The sequence below is a fragment of the Notolepis coatsorum genome, assembly GCF_963971535.1.
Source record: "Notolepis coatsorum genome assembly, chromosome: 6".
NCBI lineage: Eukaryota > Metazoa > Chordata > Actinopteri > Aulopiformes > Paralepididae > Notolepis > Notolepis coatsorum.
The window spans coordinates 147,684,689-147,704,372 of NC_140170.1; the positions used below are offsets into that span (position 1 = coordinate 147,684,689).

The 19,684-nt window shown below is 42.5% G+C and overlaps 1 protein-coding gene across 1 annotated transcript in view; it reads right to left on the reverse strand.

Annotated features, from left to right (window-relative positions):
• The window catches only part of cntn3b (contactin 3b), a gene marked incomplete at both ends in the record, with an annotated part of 270,445 nt that overhangs the window by 68,056 nt on the left and 182,705 nt on the right, over positions 1-19,684 (reverse strand). Inside the window, 9 exons of the mRNA XM_084315768.1 lie at positions 102-251; positions 585-743; positions 3,470-3,587; positions 12,406-12,581; positions 14,192-14,319; positions 15,075-15,225; positions 15,884-16,013; positions 16,957-17,093; positions 18,892-19,076. Of these exons, the coding sequence (XP_084171894.1) occupies positions 102-251; positions 585-743; positions 3,470-3,587; positions 12,406-12,581; positions 14,192-14,319; positions 15,075-15,225; positions 15,884-16,013; positions 16,957-17,093; positions 18,892-19,076 (1,334 nt within the window). The remainder of the gene's footprint in view (positions 1-101; positions 252-584; positions 744-3,469; positions 3,588-12,405; positions 12,582-14,191; positions 14,320-15,074; positions 15,226-15,883; positions 16,014-16,956; positions 17,094-18,891; positions 19,077-19,684) is intronic.

Consider the following 19,684-nt stretch of genomic DNA (forward strand, 5'->3'; position numbering starts at 1 on the left):
TGTGTGTGTGTGTGTGTGTGTGTGTGTGTGTGTGTGTGCACAGACGTTTTTTCTTCTTCTTCTCTTTTTTTTTTGGCAGAGAAGAAGAGCGTCCCACTCACCGGTGTCCTCTGTCCTGGTCTTGGTGGAGGGCGGGCTGGGTTCTCCCATTCCAACACTGTTCCTGGCCACCACCCTGAACTCATACTCCACCCAGGCATTCAGACCGGCCACGGTGGCAGTCAGCAGGTTGCCGCTCACCACCTCTGGCACTGCAAGGTGAACACAGTGAGCAAACAAACACAGCCCCGTCGCCAATTATTATCCCTATTTCAGTCATTTCAGTCACGTGAGAGGGGAGTGCATATCAATATCGCTGGCTCTCACTGAAAACAAGGTATTGAATTTAACTTTCAATGGCTAAATTGGTTTGTGATTTAACTTAACAAACAGCTTAATGACACAAAATCCCCATTCCACGAGACGTTCTGTTTACAAATGGTATCATGTTGGGTTTATTGGACTTGCCTGTTATGAGTAGGAATGTCCACGGTAACCTAACGTGTATATGAGATGCAGCGGTATACAGCAGGTTAAGGGTGTACCTGTGTCCACAGCCTGCCAGCCCACGGTGAAGGGGGTCTGGGCTTGGAGGATGTAGCCCGTGATGGGACTGCCGTTATCCCTGCCGGGGCTCCAGGAGAGCTGGGCGGTGCTGTCCGTGATTTCCTCCACCGCTACCTTGTCCGGTGGCCCCGGAGGACCTGGTTCAAACAGACCGCCAGGAGGGTGAGCTTCCATATCAGACCTCATCCCTTCATACAGCCACTCCCCTTCTCTCAGGCCAGCCTCCGCCCAGACCACATGCTGATTACCCCCTGCTATCTACGACAGCCTAATTATGGGACTTGATCTGCACACATGGGGACCTCTCATTTCTCTATAATGTGATGTGAGCAGTTTGCAGAATGATTCATTACTGAACATGGGGTCACCAACACTGGACTGAGATATATGGGGGGTTGGTCAATCTGTGAGAGAAAGAAATAGGGGGGATGGGTTCCAGAAGGGGTTAGGAAGAGGCTAGATGAGTGAAAACTGTGTATGTATGTGTGATAGAGAACGAGAGAGAAAGAGAGATATAGAGAGACAGAGAGAGGATAGAGAGATATAGAGACAGAGAGAGGAGAGAGAGAGACAGAGAGAGATACAGAGAGAGAGGAGAGAGAGATAGGAGAGAGAGAGGAGAGAGAGCAAGGAGAGAGAGAGAGATAGAGAGCGAGAGAGAGATAGAGAGAGAGAGAGAGAGAGAGAGAGAGAGAGAGAGAGAGAGAGAGAGAGAGAGAGAGAGAGAGAGAGAGAGAGAGAGAGAGAGAGAGAGAGAGAGAGAGAGAGCGAGAGAGCGAGAGAGGGAGAGGAGAGAGTGAGGAGAGAGAGCAAGGAGAGAGAGAGATAGAGGAGAGAGAGAGGAGAGAGATATATAGAGACAGAGAGGAGAGAGAGAGAGAGAGAGAGAGAGAGGAGAGAGAGCAAGGAGAGCGAGAGATAGAGAGCGAGATAGACAGAGGCTCATTTATAAATGTTCCATGGCATTAGCATGCTGTTGTTTACTCAACTGTTCCATTATTCAGTTGCTTTCCGTGATACTCAGCCGATGTGTAAATGAGCCAATTATAGCCATTTTCTCTGATAAACATTGCCAATCCAAAGCACCTGGGACAGCTATTACAGTTTGTTAAGGCCATGAATACCAATGTAAATTACCGGGGACGAGATAGGTCCATGAATTTGATCACGTTGAGTTTATTGGACTGTCACCTCACCTGATATGAGTAGGGAGGTACACAGTAACCTAAAGTGTATATAAGATGATGTGCATATACAGCAGGTAAGGGCGCACCCATGGCGACAGCCTGCCAGCCAGGTGAAGGGGGTCCGGGCTGGGAGGATATAGCCATTATCCTGCTCCAGGAGAACATGGTGAGATAGGTATGCCAAATGCCTTTTTCTTTTTGGTGTAGCTCACATCAAATTGTTGGTAACAATACAAATTATTATATTCTATTTCCAAGTGTATAACAAGTCCTTAATAAAACATTGTTATATGTCTCTCTGTGTTTCTAGCAAAGTAGTGCCAGAGTTCCACTACACACTCAAGTGTCTCATGGTCCAGACTTTTACATGTGTGCCATGTTGAAATGTGAGCTGGACCCATGCAATGATAAGAGAACCTCTGAACCACACAACTGTCAGAATCCAACATTCTCGTTGTGCCATATCTTCTCGATGAGTCTGATGGTCTCTCACTGTGTCTGCAGATCTTGCCCAGATTTAGGCCTGAGGCGCAAACTGGCAGACACCTCTCCCAGGAATCATGTGGATTTTGTCTAACTGCTGTGTGCTCAATTTCACGTTAGTTTCATCTCGCCCATTTCTGATGAATTTAACCCTGTCTCTAGAATGTCAAACCTCCCCAGTCGACCTTCGAATAATTATTACATACACAGAGACTTAAAAAAAAAATTATTATTATTATTATTATTATTATTATTATTATTATTATTATTATTATTATTATTATTATTATTATTATTATTTTTTTTTTTTTTTTTTTTTTTTTTTTTTACTCCTCTTGGAAGCATGACTTTGACTATAGAGAGTATTATTTGTGCAGAACTTGTCACCAGAGCACCCTTTTTCACATTCACAATTAGGGTAAATGTGTAAAGATGCTGCTAATTTCCAGCATTTCCAAACGCTGCTTCCAGTAGATTGTTAAAAGATTTGGTGAAAAAATGTGATCTTTACACAGTGTCATATTTGAGTATTATGCCCTTAGCAATGTGAACAATGTGTGTGTGTGTGTGTGTGTGTGTGTGTGTGTGTGTGTGTGTGTGTGTGTGTGTGTGTGTGTGTGTGTGTGTGTGTGTGTGTGTGTGTGTGTGCGTGCATGCGTGTAGGCTACATTAAAACAATTTGGAGGCGGTCAGGTGGCGTAGCGGAGATTGCGTTCGTCACCAACACCGGAGACGCTGGATTCGCCTGTTCGAATCCAGCTCACAGCTCCGGGGTTGTCACCAGCTTGGCTGGCCGTTCACACTAATACAGTTGGCTGTGTTAGAGGGTGAGAAAGCTGGCGGGGTGGGTCCGGGTCGTTGTAAACAGCGACTCCTACAGTTCGGTCGGGGCGCCTGCTCAGCGCGGATAGGATCTAAGGGGGGTAGTGTGATCCTTCCACACGTTACACCCTCTCAGTGAGAGTCCGCGCTGCCAGGTGAAAAGAAGCGGTTGATTGGCTAGACGTGTGTCGGAGGAAGCACGTGATAGCCTCCACTCTCCCAGACCGACTGTGGGGGGTAAGTGCGCAGCGACCAGGAAGGGGATTGGGAATTGGCATAACGACTAACATTGGGATGGGAGAAAATCGGAGGAAAAAGGAGGGAAAAAAAAGATATAAAAAAAAAAAAAAAAAAAAATTTGGTTCTCTTACCTTTGACAACCAAGATGGCAGAAGTAGACAGACTCTCCACGTCTGTGTCAATAACACAGACATACTTCCCTCCGTGGTTCAGCTGGATGTTCCGAATCATCACATCCCCTGATACACTCTAGCAGAGAGAAACAACACCAATTCAACCAGGTCAGCACATGCAGACAGAACAGCTCTAGCAGAGAGAAACAACACCAATTCAACCAGGTCAACACATGCAGACAGAACAGCTCTAACTGAGAGAAACAACACTGATTCAACCAGGTCAACACATGAAGACAGAACAGCTCTCGCAGAGAGAATCAACATCAATTCAACAAGGTCAACACATGCAGACAGAAGAGCACCAGGTGGGGAAGGGGTCGGGTAGGGGTCTCTTGGTTGTTCCTAAAACACGCATTATCACGAAAGGTGACCAGGATTTTGTGGTGTGGGCCCCTCAGTTGTGGAACTCCCTGTCTGAGAATATCAGGCTACCAGAACCAGCGACATTTTTGAAGTCTCTTTTTCAAATCTCACTTCTATGTCAAAGCTTTTTCATATGATTACAAATGTTTTCTGTTAACAAATTGCTCTCTTCCCCTTTTGCTCTTATTCTATTGGTTTTATCTGTTAGTGCTTTTTATTCCTCTTACAGTGTTACTGGTGGGACCCAGAGGCCCGATACGAGGCAATGTAGGAACACTCAAGCGGCAGTGGCCTGTTTTCCTGTATCTCACTCCCCCAAGACATTAGAGACTCAGAGTCTCTCCCCATTTTCCAATTCCGCCTCAAGACCTTCTCTTCTCCACTGCCTTCACTTAGCCCATTGTGTGTTTGTATTACGCTTGTCTGCTGTCTGTCTCACTACCACCCCTTAGTGGAAGGCAACTTTGAGTTCTAGAAAAGTGCTATATACATTTTATGTATTATTATTATTATTATTATTATTCTCGAGGAGCAGCGGTGCTCACTGCTTATGAATCGGTAATCACTTTGAAATGAGGACCATGTAGACTCAACCACACACATTTACATGCAATGAGCACACAATTTAGTTGTTGAGTTTACAAGATCCTCAATGTTGACGCAATGCAACGGCGTGCTTATTCCACATATGAATGACGTGCTTATTCCACATATGCATGACGTGCTTATTCCATGTATCATTGACGTGCTTATTCCACATAATGACGCGCTTATTCGACATATGAATGACGTGCTTATTCCGCGTATGAATGACGTGTTTATTCTGCAGAACTGTGTGGTTGAGACTCTACACTATCCTCATTTCAAATGATCTGAAATCTTGGTTTAGTGCATCTTTTAAACGTCTTTTCTCTGTCATGTTGTCCCCACCGACTTCTGTGTCACAGTAAAGCCAACAGGGAACGGCAGATGTACTCTGAACAAACAGTGCTATTGGCTATCCTTCCGGCAGAGCTGATCCCCCACACTCAGTCACGTGCAGGAGCCACAACGCAAACATTCTCTGGCTAATTGGCAAGATGATCCTAATTATTCTGTAATTATAAAAGCCCAGGGTGCAATTTGTTTTGGCATTAATTTTTTTTTATGTAGGCCATAAAGAATGATATTGTCATATCCATATAAAACTCACATCTCATAAAACATAAAGTTGTTTGGTTTGCTTGTTGTTTCCATTTTTCTAAATCAAGGGATTTGCCCTCAATCGCTTGCAAAGAGATTCAATTAACTTGATTCTCAACGGGCTATGTTTTACTTTCAAACCGATGCTTTCTGAGATATAATGCAATGATTTGCTGCTCCCTTTTTATCTTGTTGTAGGGTGACCAAATGCAGGGGAGCATGTCGATTTGGCGGGACAGTAAAGTAATACTGAATAGCATACAATATGTAAGAATAACATTTACATAATGTATACTATAGTATAAAGCATTTGATCTAAATATTAGCATTTAGATGAATTAACTATTTAAAGCACGGTGCGCAAAGTACAGTAGGTCAAATAGGCCAAATGGCTAAGCAGCCGAAAAAGGAACAGAACATAGAGTCTCCATAGTTGTTGCTGGGTGCTTACCGCTCCCAACACACTAATCTGGCCGATCTGGTCAATCTGAGACAGGGTTTTTGATTTGATTTGATTTGAAGTCTTTATTTCGAACATGCACAATGAATACAACAAACAATAACAAAAAGCAAAACAACTCAATCTGCATGTTCGAAAAGGAGTAGGAAGAAGTATACACTTATTTAATCCTACCCCTTTTCCACTACTCAAATGAGTGTACTATTTCAAACATAAAAAAGAAAAAAAAATATATATATATATATGCAAAACAAAAAACAAAAACTATATATGTATAAAATAAAATAAAATAGAAAACAAAATAAAAATGTAAACACCCGTGAATATCAAGTCCCTTCCTCATCCCTGTACCTTGTGAACATAATTTCCTTATACATCAGTTTGAATTGTCTCATGTTTGGACATTGCTTTAGCACCACATTTAGACTGTTCCACAGTTTCACTCCACATATCGAGATGCAGTGTTTTCTCATGGTAGTGCGTACGTTTAGCACCTTTAAATTGTGTTCTCCCCTCAGATTATAACCCCCCTCCCTATCAAAGAACAATTCTTGAATGTTTCTTGGAAGTTCATGACTTTTTGCTTTATACATTAATTGTGCCGTTTTAAATTCCACAAGATCATTTAACTTCAATGTTTTCAGCACCATTGAGAGTGCAGTGCGCCATATATGTTTTTTGAGGAATTGTATTTCTTACTGGACCTCGCTCCTCCGATGTAGAGGATGTTTATACAACTTTTGTTGAAATTCGCTCTTCACAAGATCCACGCTGCGTCAATTTCTCTGGTCTGTTCACGGTCATGAGGAAGAGAGCAGCCTCTTCAGAGATGGAGTTGGATTTTGGTATAAAATAAGATATTCCTTTATTGATCCCCTTGGGAAAATTCAGGCATCATAGCAGCATGGGGGATGGGGGAGGGGATGTACAGGTAGTAAAAAGCAGTGTAAACAATATAACAAATCAATGTGCTTAACATAACATAATTAACTCTGGACATGTGCATAATGGTCAACAAGGTGCAAGATGAGGGTTTGTATGCCCTCTCAGTTATATTTGCCCTACAATAATAGTTACAATATATAATCTAATCCAATAATCTAAATCTAATCTAATATTTAGTCTGAAAAAAACGAAATGCTAAATATATGCAATATATAATCTAATAATCCAATAATCTAAATCTAATCTAATATATAATCTAAAAATGCTAAATGCTAAATATATGATCTGATGAAGTATACAGTATTCACATAAGGTGCGGTATGCATAAGATAGTATATTGTCATTTTAGGTTCCTAGTAGTTGTATAGTATAGAAACAAATCATGCTTTTCTACTGCCGGTCGGAAGACCATTGTACAATCAGCAATTACTGTGTGTCTATATTTGATTATGGTGACATTCTGTACATGCCTGCCTCTCCATCCACCTATACCCCCCCCACCCGATGCTGTGTATAACAGCTCACTGCTTTTTCTTTTTGATCACTGGAGATACGTTCCTCACTTATCTTTGTATTTTATATGGAAACATGGCCTTCTTCAACAAAGAGAAAGGATATGCATTGCATTTTATTCATCTATACAGCTCTGCTTATGAAACATCCATATTATCCCTGCTCTTTTATTACTTTTAAATGTAGCACATATTGTATATGGTACTGGGTCACATTACTCAGCTTTAGATACGCCATATGTAAAACTGAGCTTGGCAAAACTGCTTTTAAATAGTATGCCCAGTACAAGTTTTGAACGTGAATTATTATATTATATTTAGATGTTGCTTGTATCCCCACCCCCACCATCCCCCCATCGCCCCTGGGTAATCATACCTGAATGAGATGTTTCCATAACCCATGGTGCCAGAGCAAATATTATTCCAAGTAATTAGTATGTACTTTTATCCCACAGGGAAAGGAGTGAAAAAGATGATTAGGAGCATAGCGTTAAATATATATAACGTTATAACGTTAAATAGGTTATTTGTGTTAACTTTCGTATCTCATTGAACAAACTTGTATTATGTTCAGCTTCAACATGGAGCAACATTTTTAAATAGTCTTTCTGTGTGGAGGAAATTGTCTTTCTGTGTGGAGGAAATGGTCTTTCTGTGTGGAGGGAATAGTCTTCCTGTGTGGAGAAAAGGAATAGTCTTTCTGTGTGGAGGGAATAGTCTTCCTGTGTGGAGAAAATAGTCTTTCTGTGTGGAGGAAATAGTCAAGTTCAAGTTCAAGTTCTTTAATAGTTGTCATACAGAAGTACAGAATACTTTCATACAAAATGCTTCTTACTGTTACGCTCCAGAGACTGTGCTAGACAAGATAGTATCAAATAACATAATAACATAATATAGCATGAATTTAGAAGAAGAATGAGGTCACAGTTGTTCGGTATAGACATATGTACAATGTTCTGAGTTACCATATAATATACAATACACAATACTATGCAGTGTACTAATGTACAGTACTATCTAGTGCAAAGCAGAAGTGGGATGAGGTACAATTTTAGGTACAATTTACAGTAAGGTGTACGAGTTGTAGTGCAATCCTTCATCCATAAATATAAAGTGTGGGGAGTGGGTGCTACAGTGTGTTTGTTTAAAGTGGGTGTGTGCTATAAAGTGTGTGTAGTGGGTGCTACAGTGTGTTTGTTTAAAGTGAGTGTGTGCGTGTGGATGTGTGTGCTATGTGTGTTTGGTGGTTGTTGTTGTGTAGTGTTCATTCATTGTTCGTTTAGCAGCCTGATGGCCTGGGGATAGAAGCTACTTCTGAGTCTTTCTGTGCTCGCCTTGAGACTCCTGTGTCGCTTGCCTGACGGCAGCAGTTCAAAGAGGCAGTTGTTCGGGTGGCTCGAGTCCTTAATAATTCTCTTAGCCTTCCCCTTGCAACGCTTGTTGTAAATGTTCTGGAGAGTGGGAAAAATGTTTCTGTGTGGAGGGAATAGTCTTCCTGTGTGGAGGAAATAGTCTTTCTGTGTGGAGGGAATAGTCTTCCTGTGTGGAGGAAATAGTCTTTCTGTGTGGAGGGAATAGTCTTTCTGTGTGGAGGGAATAGTCTTTCTGTGTGGAGGAAATATTCTTTCTGTGTGGAGGTTAAGCAGTTAGACATGGAGTTTTATACCCAGGTGTAAGTGGTGGTTCAGTAAAAGGAGGATATACTGTACAATAGGTGAAAGGGAATAAACTGTTCCAAATTGTTCCATTGAAAAGGCCGAAAATCTATATTACAGTATATTTACAAATCTGGACAGTAATGGTATAAACCACGGTATATTTGTTTTTCTTATAATTAAAAACTCTTAAGGAGCAGTACAAGACACTGGGATGGTAAAAATGTTATCCCACACACAAGACAAAGGGAGAATGGCTTATAGCAGACTTAATGATTTTTGAATATTTCAGCTAATGAAGTGAAATATTTATCATCATCAACAGTTTGTTTTTATGGTGTAACATTTGGCTACTTAAAATCATTGAACAAACAGAGAGAGAGAGAGAGAGGAGAGAGAGAGAGAGAGATGAGAGAGAGAGAGGAGAGAGAGAGAGAGAGAGAGAGGAGAGAGAGAGAGAGAGAGAGAGAGAGGAGAGAGAGAGAGAGAGAGAGAGAGAGAGAGAGAGAGAGAGAGAGAGACTGTTTGAGCATTATATGAAACTAACTTTGCCAACTGCACTCCGCTATGAGCAGCTCCAGGATTGGGACCAGCTTAGTTGACATTCGGAGCTAGTGTTACTTTAGGTCATTGAACATGGAATTTGTAATGTCCTTCCACCGCTTGCTTTTTTGTCACACGGACACTGGACACTCGGCTAGCAATGTCTGTGTTGTGGGTTTTTAGTTGTGTGGAGGAATTGCTTGTGTCTGTGCGCATCCAGCAACAACTCTCGCTCGACATTGCTTGCAGATAATATTTTATTTAGCTCAATGTCCGATTTTTAAACCTAAACCACGTCCAGATGATGGACGAAGCACCTTTCTTTCGAATTAATTATTCATCATTGTTTGCATCGGGAGCTCCTGCATCACGCTTGCTGCTCGTATTATCTCTTAATGGCAGCGCGCAGTTCGCTAGCTTTGTGTGTTACATTTGTAAATCTGAAAACGTTTTTTTACATTCAAAGTAGCCTAGAATAGAGTAGAGTAAAATCTCTACCTTGGCACAGATTTATACCGGTATACCGGTTCAACCATTATACCCCCCCACCCCCACCCCCTAGTCTATACTATGAATTTCAATCATCAAGGGTTACTGTACAGCAGTAAAAAAGATGGATATACTCCATTTCATGGATAAACCCAGTTTAGGTGGGTTTTTACCAACCACTTCAAACCCTAGAGAGGCTACGCTGTCTCATTTTCACCCTGTATGGCCATCTAATTCCCTAAAGTCACCTCCATGAAGTGGCGTATTGCAAGGCATGTCAACCTTTCAAATGGAGCGTGTTATTCCTGAGACTATTCACCTGGGGGGTGCGGGTTGGGGTTAGCTATCCAGGTTAGACACACTGAAGTCGTGGCAGATTTCATCAGCCGACTGGCCAATGACCACACATCAGCTCTGCCGCAATTGGGCATGAACGCCCGGGGACTCTCACCTCTCAGAGGCAGAGCCGAGAGACGCTCATGTGGCCTGAGGGCTATGTGGGCTGACGCTCTCTCTCTCACCCCCCCCCCCCTCTCTCTCTTCCTCCTCTACCTCTCATCTCCTCTCCTTTAACTCTGACAGCCTATGGTGCCCAGGTCAGTACATCTGTCTCTCTCTCCCATGTCAAGACGCCAGCTGGCCGAGTGGGGAGCCAACAGTTAAAGGCGTCCTGCTTTGGCTCAGGCAGGAAGTGATGAGGCAGACTTGGTTTTAATTATGCTAATTAATTCATCAGAAGCTGTTGAGCGAGGGGCCGGTAATCTCTGTGGGAGACAAGAATCTGTGAAAACTATATCTCATTATGTGCCCGTCCACATTTCAATGTCATTTGTAATTGCCACTGGCATCCGCTAGAAGCGAACTTAGCATGACATGGCTGTCGGAGCTCAGTTATGATAATGTCAACAATAACTCATACACGATATTTAATTGTCGGGTGGACTTTTATGATGAATGGAATCATGAAAAGACACGCAAAAATAAAAAAGAAATGCACCGAAAAACTATTTGGCGCAGATAAGCGTGGAACAAATGACTCTGCTCTCTAATAAAAAATAACACATTTCAACATATCATTGTTTCAAATGAACATGCAGTTTGCCAGGCTTGTCCTTGGTTAATGCCTGCCAACTCATTAGGGAAATTATCTCAGGGCACAGGATTCACAAGTAGGTATGCAAATTAAATTACGCAGAGGGGACCTGATAAGGAAACATGCTCCCTTGAGGAAATGAGAAGCTGGAGAGTCGGATGAAAAGCAGCACAACGTCACTAATACAGACCCTTCTCTCCACATGTGGATGGAATACAGGGAGGGATCTGTCATGTTGTCCAGTGTGGTAGATTCTGTCTATTCCTGTTGTTAACACCCCCCTTCCCCCATCCTAGTCCCCGGCCTATTCTGTTGTTAACACCCCCCTTCCTCCATCCTACTCCTGTCTATTCCTGTTGTTAACATCCTCCTTCCCACATCCTAGTCCCCGGTCTATTCCTGTTGTTAACACCCCCCTTCCTCCATCCTAGTCCTGTCTATTCCTGTTAACACCCCCCTTCCCCCATCCTAGTCCCCGGTCTATTCCTGTTGCTAACACCCCCCTTCCCCCATCCTAGTCCCCGGTCTATTCCTGTTGTTAACACCCCCCTTCCTCCATCCTAGTCCCTGTCTATTCCTGTTGTTAACACCCCCTTCCCCCATCCTAGGCCCTGTCTATTCCTGTTGTTAACACCCCCTTCCCCCATCCTAGTCCCGGTCTATTCCTGTTGTTAACACCCCCCTTCCCCCATCCTAGTCCCCGGTTTATTCCTGTTGTTAACACCCCCCGTCCCCCATCCTAGTCCCCAGTCTATTCCTTTTGGTAACACCTACCTTTCCCCACCTAGTTCATGCCTAACACCCCCCCCCCTCTTCCTGTACCCCCCCTTCCTGTTTTCACCTTACCTGGTCATCCTTCCCACGCCCCCTCACAGAAAGAATCGTGGTTCTTGACTGGATTCTCCTGGCCAGAGAAGTCAAGTCCTCTACCAGACTCCTAAACGTATTTGTATTAAATGTACCATGTTTTAGCAAATACATTTGTATCAACCAAGATGATTTGACCAAGCGCATTCTTAACCTCTCCGGCTTCCACGACACGAGTATAGTGACTTTTCACCATTACACTGTCAGAAGTACATCACACAGCAGTAGCTACAGCCAATAGAGGCCTTTCACAGAATGTTTAGAATGTCCATTTGTCCTCCATGTTGGAAGACACGGTTGCTATGAGTTGATAAGAAAGATGTCAAACTAAAATGTAATAACTTGGTGTCTTGTAAACAAGTTGCAGTCTAACAGTAATATCATGATTTTACAGTGACCGATTCTACCACTACTCTACCAAAGTGGTTACCAATGCTTACAGGCAGCCATGCTGGAAAAAAGAACTACGCAAACATTCTGTGCAAGGCCTCTGTTCCATAGTAAGCACTCAGTGAGGCATGGGGCACTGGCAGTAATAGACACATGGAGCTATTCACATACACGATCCTTGGTAGATTTATCCTTTACAACCCCCTCATGTTCCTTCCTCTGAGGAGAAAGTTCTCAGCTTGGGAGAAGAAGTCTTGGCATAACTTCTTCTTCTGCTGTCTAACCAGCAGTCACCAGGGCAGTGTAGCACATACTCTCGTATGTCACAGCGGGTCCCAATTAGGCCCAGAATAGCCTGGGAGTAACAGTTTTAACGCTGGGAAATTACTCACCCCGCCTACTCTCTCCAAATGATCGCTGTCCCTCTGGAAGTCAATGAGCTGGCCGTTGAATGCCCAGGAGAAAGCCACGTCCAGGGCTGGATCGGAGGCAATCTGGCAGGGCAACACGATGCTCTCGCCAACAATAATCTCCATGTTAGTCGGCCTCAGGGTGATTCTGGTGGGCTCTGGCCAGACAACAGACACAACGCATGTCTCTGCATGGGAACCTTTTACAACCCCCCCCCCCCCCCCCCACCCCCAGCATCACCGAACAACACATTCATGACTATTCAATCTGGAGGAATTACACCAGCCGTGGGTTTTGCTGTGCATTTTTGATTTTTTCTTAAATCCTGATTCTAATTCAAAGCTCTTAGATTGGAAATCTGCTTATAAAATGGAAATGATTGCAACTAGTTTCACACTGTACATCTGCACAGTCAATTTGGGGGGGAAATGTTCAAAACAGGATTATGGAGGGTGATTGCATTCTTTACTGGTGACAGCATCGAATGGATGCAGTGGGGTATGGTCACCCTAGTCAAAGAGAGGTCAGGGTAATTAAATCCAATACCATTAAAGGTTCAACTGTTGTATGGGGGTGCTAATGAGAAAAACAAGCATTGCTATAGACAATTCAATCAGATTATACTGGATGACTACATTACCTCATTATGTTACAGTATCCATAGATGATGACTAATCAAATGTTGCTTACGTAAACACACTATACCATTTGCTTTGAATTGAAAATCCCAACCTCACAACCATTACATAATGGTAATGAAGACTTCTGATAATGACCCAGAAGAAATGCCAAGAATTATTAACCACACAGAGATAGAGGCAACACCAATTACCTGCTCAACCTTGAAAAACTCAATAAAAGGTGATTCATTTCAGGGAATGCTTGGATGAGGGTTTTGTAATGGCTTAAGGCTGTACTCGACTAAATTCATTCTTAATTAGTTGACTAATAGTCATAGTCAACATGTGTATAATTGTTTCCTACATGCAGGGGCATAGGTTTGGTAGGGACACTTAACACAAATGTTTTGTGCTCAAATGTAAGCGTAAATAAAGTTGACACCATAAGGTCCAACAAATTTAAAATAAATGCAAATAAATGAATGAATGCAAGCACTCCCAGACATACCCCACACGAAGGTAAGGAAAAACTCACTAAAACCTAACAATAGGGAAAAATGCACCACAGGCAGTGTGAAGGAGAGAAACCTTAGAAGGGCCATTCAAGGGGGGATCTCCCTTCTTAGATGTCGGTGATAGTAGTGTTGCAGACTAACAGTTGGTAAGCATGCACTCATGTGTGTAGTGAAACACAGATTTGTGCATGCAATAGCAACTGAACATTTTGAAAAATTTAAGATAGAGCTGATAGCGATAGCAACTGCAATCATGCCTTTTTAAAGGAGCACGCCAACATTATGGGAAGAGTCAGATAAGAAGATAGATACCAATTTTCGGCTGTGCTTTCAGTAGAAAGTTATCTGGCTGCAAGTTAGCCTAGCTTAGCACAAATTAATGGAAGCTGATACGGACCACTAGCCTACTGTAGGTTAAAAGGCTAGCCGGATAGCTTTCTACTGAACGGATAGAGGAAATTGGTATCTAACTACTCTAGTACAGTAAGTGCATTTCCCATAATGTTGGCATGTTCCTTTAAAGATAGTTCTGACTAGATCTTTTTTTTGTCCTTTTAGTTAATAACTCATTAATTTTTTTTTATAAAAATAAAACACATAAGAAATGAGTAATGGACTGAGAGGCGTCTTACCAGTGATAAGCAGCCTCCCAGTTGTGCTTGCCGTCCCAAACTGATTCTTGGCAATGCACGTGTAGCTAGCTGCATCCCGCCTGGATACGTTGGCAATCCTCAGTGTCCCATTGGGAAGCATGGTAATCCTGGGATGAGATGCACATATTTTACTGCTCCTAAGAGTGTGTGCATTGTTGGAATGCTGTGGGGATTCACTCTATGTTAACTATAATGCTCACTGAAGCCAAATGTAGTCCATAATAAGAGATGATAATAATAACAATAGCACTCCAGATAACATTCTGAGTAGATAGATAGATAGATATTAGAAGAAATTTGAAATTAGAAGCTATTTATTTAACATTTTATAAATTTACAACGCACTTACACATTTGACAAAGTACTTCTTAATGATTATCTGCGTATAGCGTAGCTCACAGTGCAGCTTCAGATTTAGTGGTGTCATTATGGCAGGCTTATTACATCTAAATGACATGTCAGTGTGCAGCCTTAGGTATCATAACAACATTTGTTAAGTGTACGCTACAGAAACAACAGTACCCTATCCATTCAGACACTCATATGTGCTCTCATTTAACTTTTCAACTCCTCCTGAAATTGCTACTCAATCTCACACATATCCGACATCCAATAGCCACTCTGCATGATACATTGTTTATTTGGTTACTACAATGCAGTATCTGTATTTGTCATGAGAATGCATGCCGCCCTGCTAGGTAGCCATGTCTAACTCCTCCACTGGATGCTCTCCTCTCGTCCTCTGCATTAGTATTTCTCTCTATGCATCCGCACAAATGCCAAATATTCTATTCAAACAAGAACACTTGCGGCGAATGTGAATGAAATCTGCAGGAGATATTCAGCCGGACTTTCATCCTACCTCTCAGTTCTCTGCAGGATCTCATTGCCTTTCTTCCAAAGGCTAATTGCTGGGGGCGAGGCCTGGGGCTTGCACTCAAGAGTGACTTCACTGCCTGACCGAGCTTTCAGCAAGGCCCTTAGTGGACTCTTGGAGAAACTGGGAGGTGAGGCTGTGTGTGAGGGAGACAGGGAGACAGGGAGACAGGGAAAGAGGGAGAAAGGGATATGAGAACACACAAGCAACTTGAACCCTCTGCAGATCAACTGTGCTGTACTGAGATTGGCGCTTCCATAGCCTCTGGTCAAAGTAGCAATATAGTGTAAAAGACAACTGGGCTAGAAGCAATGAAGCCCCCCCCCCCGAATCCCAAAACCACCCCAGCTCCCTAGACCCTTCCCGGCTCCAGTGGGTGTCTAAACTGGACATTGTCTGTCATCATCACATTTTGTCAGCGATCATTTGAGCTCCTCCAAGTCATTAAATATCAAGACGGAATTGAATTCCTCGCCGGGGCCAGTCAGATAGAAGTCATCAAAGCTCATCCAAATAAATCAATATGCCATCTATATGAGAAAGGCCTCTCATGCCACAAAGCAATGTGTTTGTAGTATCAAAATCGATATGATGAAACGATTGAAAGTAAAATGAGACACTGCACGAGATTCATAATTTTTTTTTCTGCTGCTCGAGGAGTCATAGTGACATCAAACGAGTCTGCAGACTGATCGTCGAGGAGGGCAAAAAAGCAGGACGGTGGTTTTTATCCAAAGGAGATGATCAAACACAGAGACGCTGAATGAGAGCCCGAGAGGAAGAGGCAGTCTTACCTAACACCATTAGCTCAGCACAGGAATAAATAATCCCGTGTTTGTTTTCGGCCACACATTGATACATCCCGGCGTCTGACAGGTTTAATGCTGCAATAGAGAGGGCTCCATTTTCTATTTGTATCCGGCCCTGTGGAATAGGAGAGAGAGAGAGAGAGAGAGAGAGAGAGAGAGAGAGAGAGAGAGAGAGAGAGAGAGAGAGAGAGAGAGAGAGAGAGAGAGAGAGGCTAGATCTGCATGCCTAGAGCAGGACCAGTCTATTATGTCTAAAGGCACAAAGGCAATTACTTGTACACCATGAAGGGATGCGAGCAGGAGAGATAGGCAGATGAGAGGGGGGGCTTTATAGACCTGTACTGGAGTATCATATGCACGCTCAGATTGGGATGGGGATAGGGGGCGAGGAAGCTGAGGCAAAAAATAAATATATAAATTAATAAAAACGCTGACCTGCCACGTGGATGTGAAGAGAAAAGCAATGTTGACAATACCCGCAGTAGCACATTAATAAGTCATTTATTTCCCATGGCTACTCAGTCGTAAAAGCCATGAAGACAGGTCTGCTGATGTCTTCGTCAGACGGAATTTTAACCCCATCAGCAGTTCAGAGATCCCAAACAGCAGTCCGGAGAGCACAGGGATGCTAATTTGATCCGTCATGGGGGAGAAGGTTTCTAGATCCCATTCATCACCGCTGCTACGACTAGTCTCACAGGTCTCCATTAGAGCTCGACATTTATATGCCCCAAACCTGACGGGAGCCAGGCGAAGGCCCCCAAATGATGGGCTTGGGTCAAGTCGGGTCATGCTGAATTTTTCACATATACTTGCTTGAGTTTGGGTTTGAAAATTACTGTTAATTATTTTTGATTTCAGTTCGGTTGTGGGCTTACATAAAGCTATATCCTACAACCTTGGTTTGGATTTGGACAGAAAGTCCTGCACTTTTGCAACAGATAAAAATGCTCTGCTTTGCAAGACCACGATGATGTGAATTATAATACTAAAATACAGTTTTTAGCGTGCCAAATCTCAAATCTTTGGGCCAGTGAGTCGAGAGCTATTAATCATACCTCAGGTATAAGATTCTCTCCATTCTTCAGCCAACTGTAGGAGGGCTTAGGCTTCCCATTGGCCTTACACTCCCAGAAGAGGTTTTCCTCAATGGACATAGCTGTGTCAATCATCATTTGGAGCCAATGAGGTTTTGCTGTGAATAGACGATAGATGATGATGATTTGCTGTGATACAAAGATCGCCTTTAGGATCATTACTGTCATTGGTCCTCATTCTCGAACGGACATAAGTAAAGGAATTCCTTCGTAACTCGATTTACATACTTATTCGGCATTCTCAAACAGCTTCGTATTGTAAATCCTTTGTAGGATTTATGTAGGATTTACGAACTCGAAAAAGGCAGTCGTAAATCGGACAGACCGGTGTGTGCCCATGTTTTCAACAGCTTTCTCTGGGACAAGTCATTAGGGATTGCCGATACTACAGACATCCGTGGAATTAAATAATTATAATGATAATAAATACGACAATATTTGGATCATTAACAATTACGTTTTGCATTTATAGTAGACTCAATGAGACATTGGGATAATTACACATACACACACTGCAAACTAAATAAATAAGAACTAAACCGATCGCTGCGGATATAGCTACTGTGTAGTGGAATATACTGTATTAATATGCCATATACTGTCTTCTTCTCTATGATATTATTTATTGTTGGTTTGATTTATGCCTATTGCTAGAACTAAATAAATGCATGGAGAACCGGCTTAGTGAGTCAGCCTCAGTGCACGAGCACACACACACACACACACACACACACACACACACACACACACACACACACACACACACACACACACACACACACACACACACACACACACACACACACACACACACACACACACACACACACACACACACACAGACATACTGTATACGTGCAAAATTAATCGTTCCAGAAAAGTAGGCTTCTATTATTCTAATGACTTGTTTTATTAGGTATTATATTAGTAAGTCCTACTGTATAACATGACATATATTAGCATGACATCTCATTTAGTAATGTCAATACTGAATGACAGCACAATTGGCTCTTGACAAGCTTTTATCCACTCTGGTTGGATGGCGTATAGTATTTGTGCTGTATAATGAAAATACATTTTAATCATTTTGAGATCAGTCGCAAATCGCTTCCGCGCTACCTGTTGAATGGGTCAGCATGGTGCAGATGCAATGCCAACCCTTTCGATGTTTTGCATACAGCCCTCGTCGTTGAGTGACATATTTCAGCTGCGAATATTTTGTCCACTTACGGAGACCGTTTCACGCGTTCAGGAATCCGGAGGAGGACTTTTGTAAATGTATTGGTATGACATTTTTACCAATATATTTACAAAGGTACTTACGAACACGTTCGAGAATGAGGACCATTGTCTTTTAAATCTGAGAGCTCTGACTTAGCAGGAGAAATGTCAGAAATCATGCAACCTGCCAACAAGTCAGCGGGCTTCCAACAAAGCATCAAAGTTCTAACTGAATAATTGCACTATGTGGATAATGTGAAATAAGGCTTTGGTAAACTGTAATATCAACGCTGTTCATTATAAGAATTTCACAGCACAGTTACTAATAAATACATATTGTGTTCTGCGTATTTATAAACTCAAAAAATATATTTCCAAAATTAGTCGGGCAGAAAATGAACTGTTATGGTTACTGGTCTGGCAGCTTTCTGAATAATATCCACATTTCATCTTTACCGTTGACATCCCATCATCTCACACAATCACCATTTTATGCTAAATGCGTGATCAACAGAAACACAGACACGCAAAAACAGTTTTTTCTTATTGGATGAACAAAGCTTGAACCTAATTCTCTAGCAATATCCCTTCACAAGTGTGGCTATATCGATTACAAAAGCACATCGACTCTCGAGTCTCTGCGGGTCGCCTCTTATGCAACAAGGTTCGACTTACCATGGAAGGAAATGCGACCCCGCGCTGTGTTCTTGCCGCGGCTGTTCTCCGCGACACATTCATACGTCCCGGTGTCTTCCTGCTGAATGTTGGGAATTTCGAGGACAGCGTTGGAGTTCTTCATCTTGACTTTACTGGGGAACGGGACTCCACTGGTTCTTCTCCAGCTTATTTCTGGGACAGGGCTGCAACAGAAGAGAGGAATCCCCCCCCCCCCCTATGATGCAATTACCCATGCAGGGGACACCATGCGAATCACAGCCTTTTGAATTACCGTACCCGGCTATCGTACGTTTTTGCTCTACTAAAATTTCAGTGGCTTTGAAAGGACCTTTGATTTCCACATCAAGGACATGCAGAGAAGCACAGCCCTTGGTATCCCTTTGACATAATAATAATGTTTAAATTAGTAATGCTTTAATTAGTGACACTTAAAGGGATATTTCACTTAAATGATTTCACAAAATTCAACAGCTTTACCTCTATACAGTCATCTACAGTACAAGTAAGCTAGCGACCACTGCTGTCCCTGCCGTCTGCTGTCAACACCACCATTCCTCCCAGGTGTCAGGCTCCTCATTCACTTCCATTCATTTTGAGGACCTAGTCTAAATATCATACTTCTAAAGTATAAACAAACTAGACAGCAATATTATTATGTGCTAAATATGTTTCTGTGTCAAATGTACCGTACTTTTCGGACTATAAGCCGCAGCTTTTTTCCCCATTTTTCGACCCTGCGGCTTATATAGCGGTGCGGCTTATATGTGACTCGACGTGACCAAACCCGAAA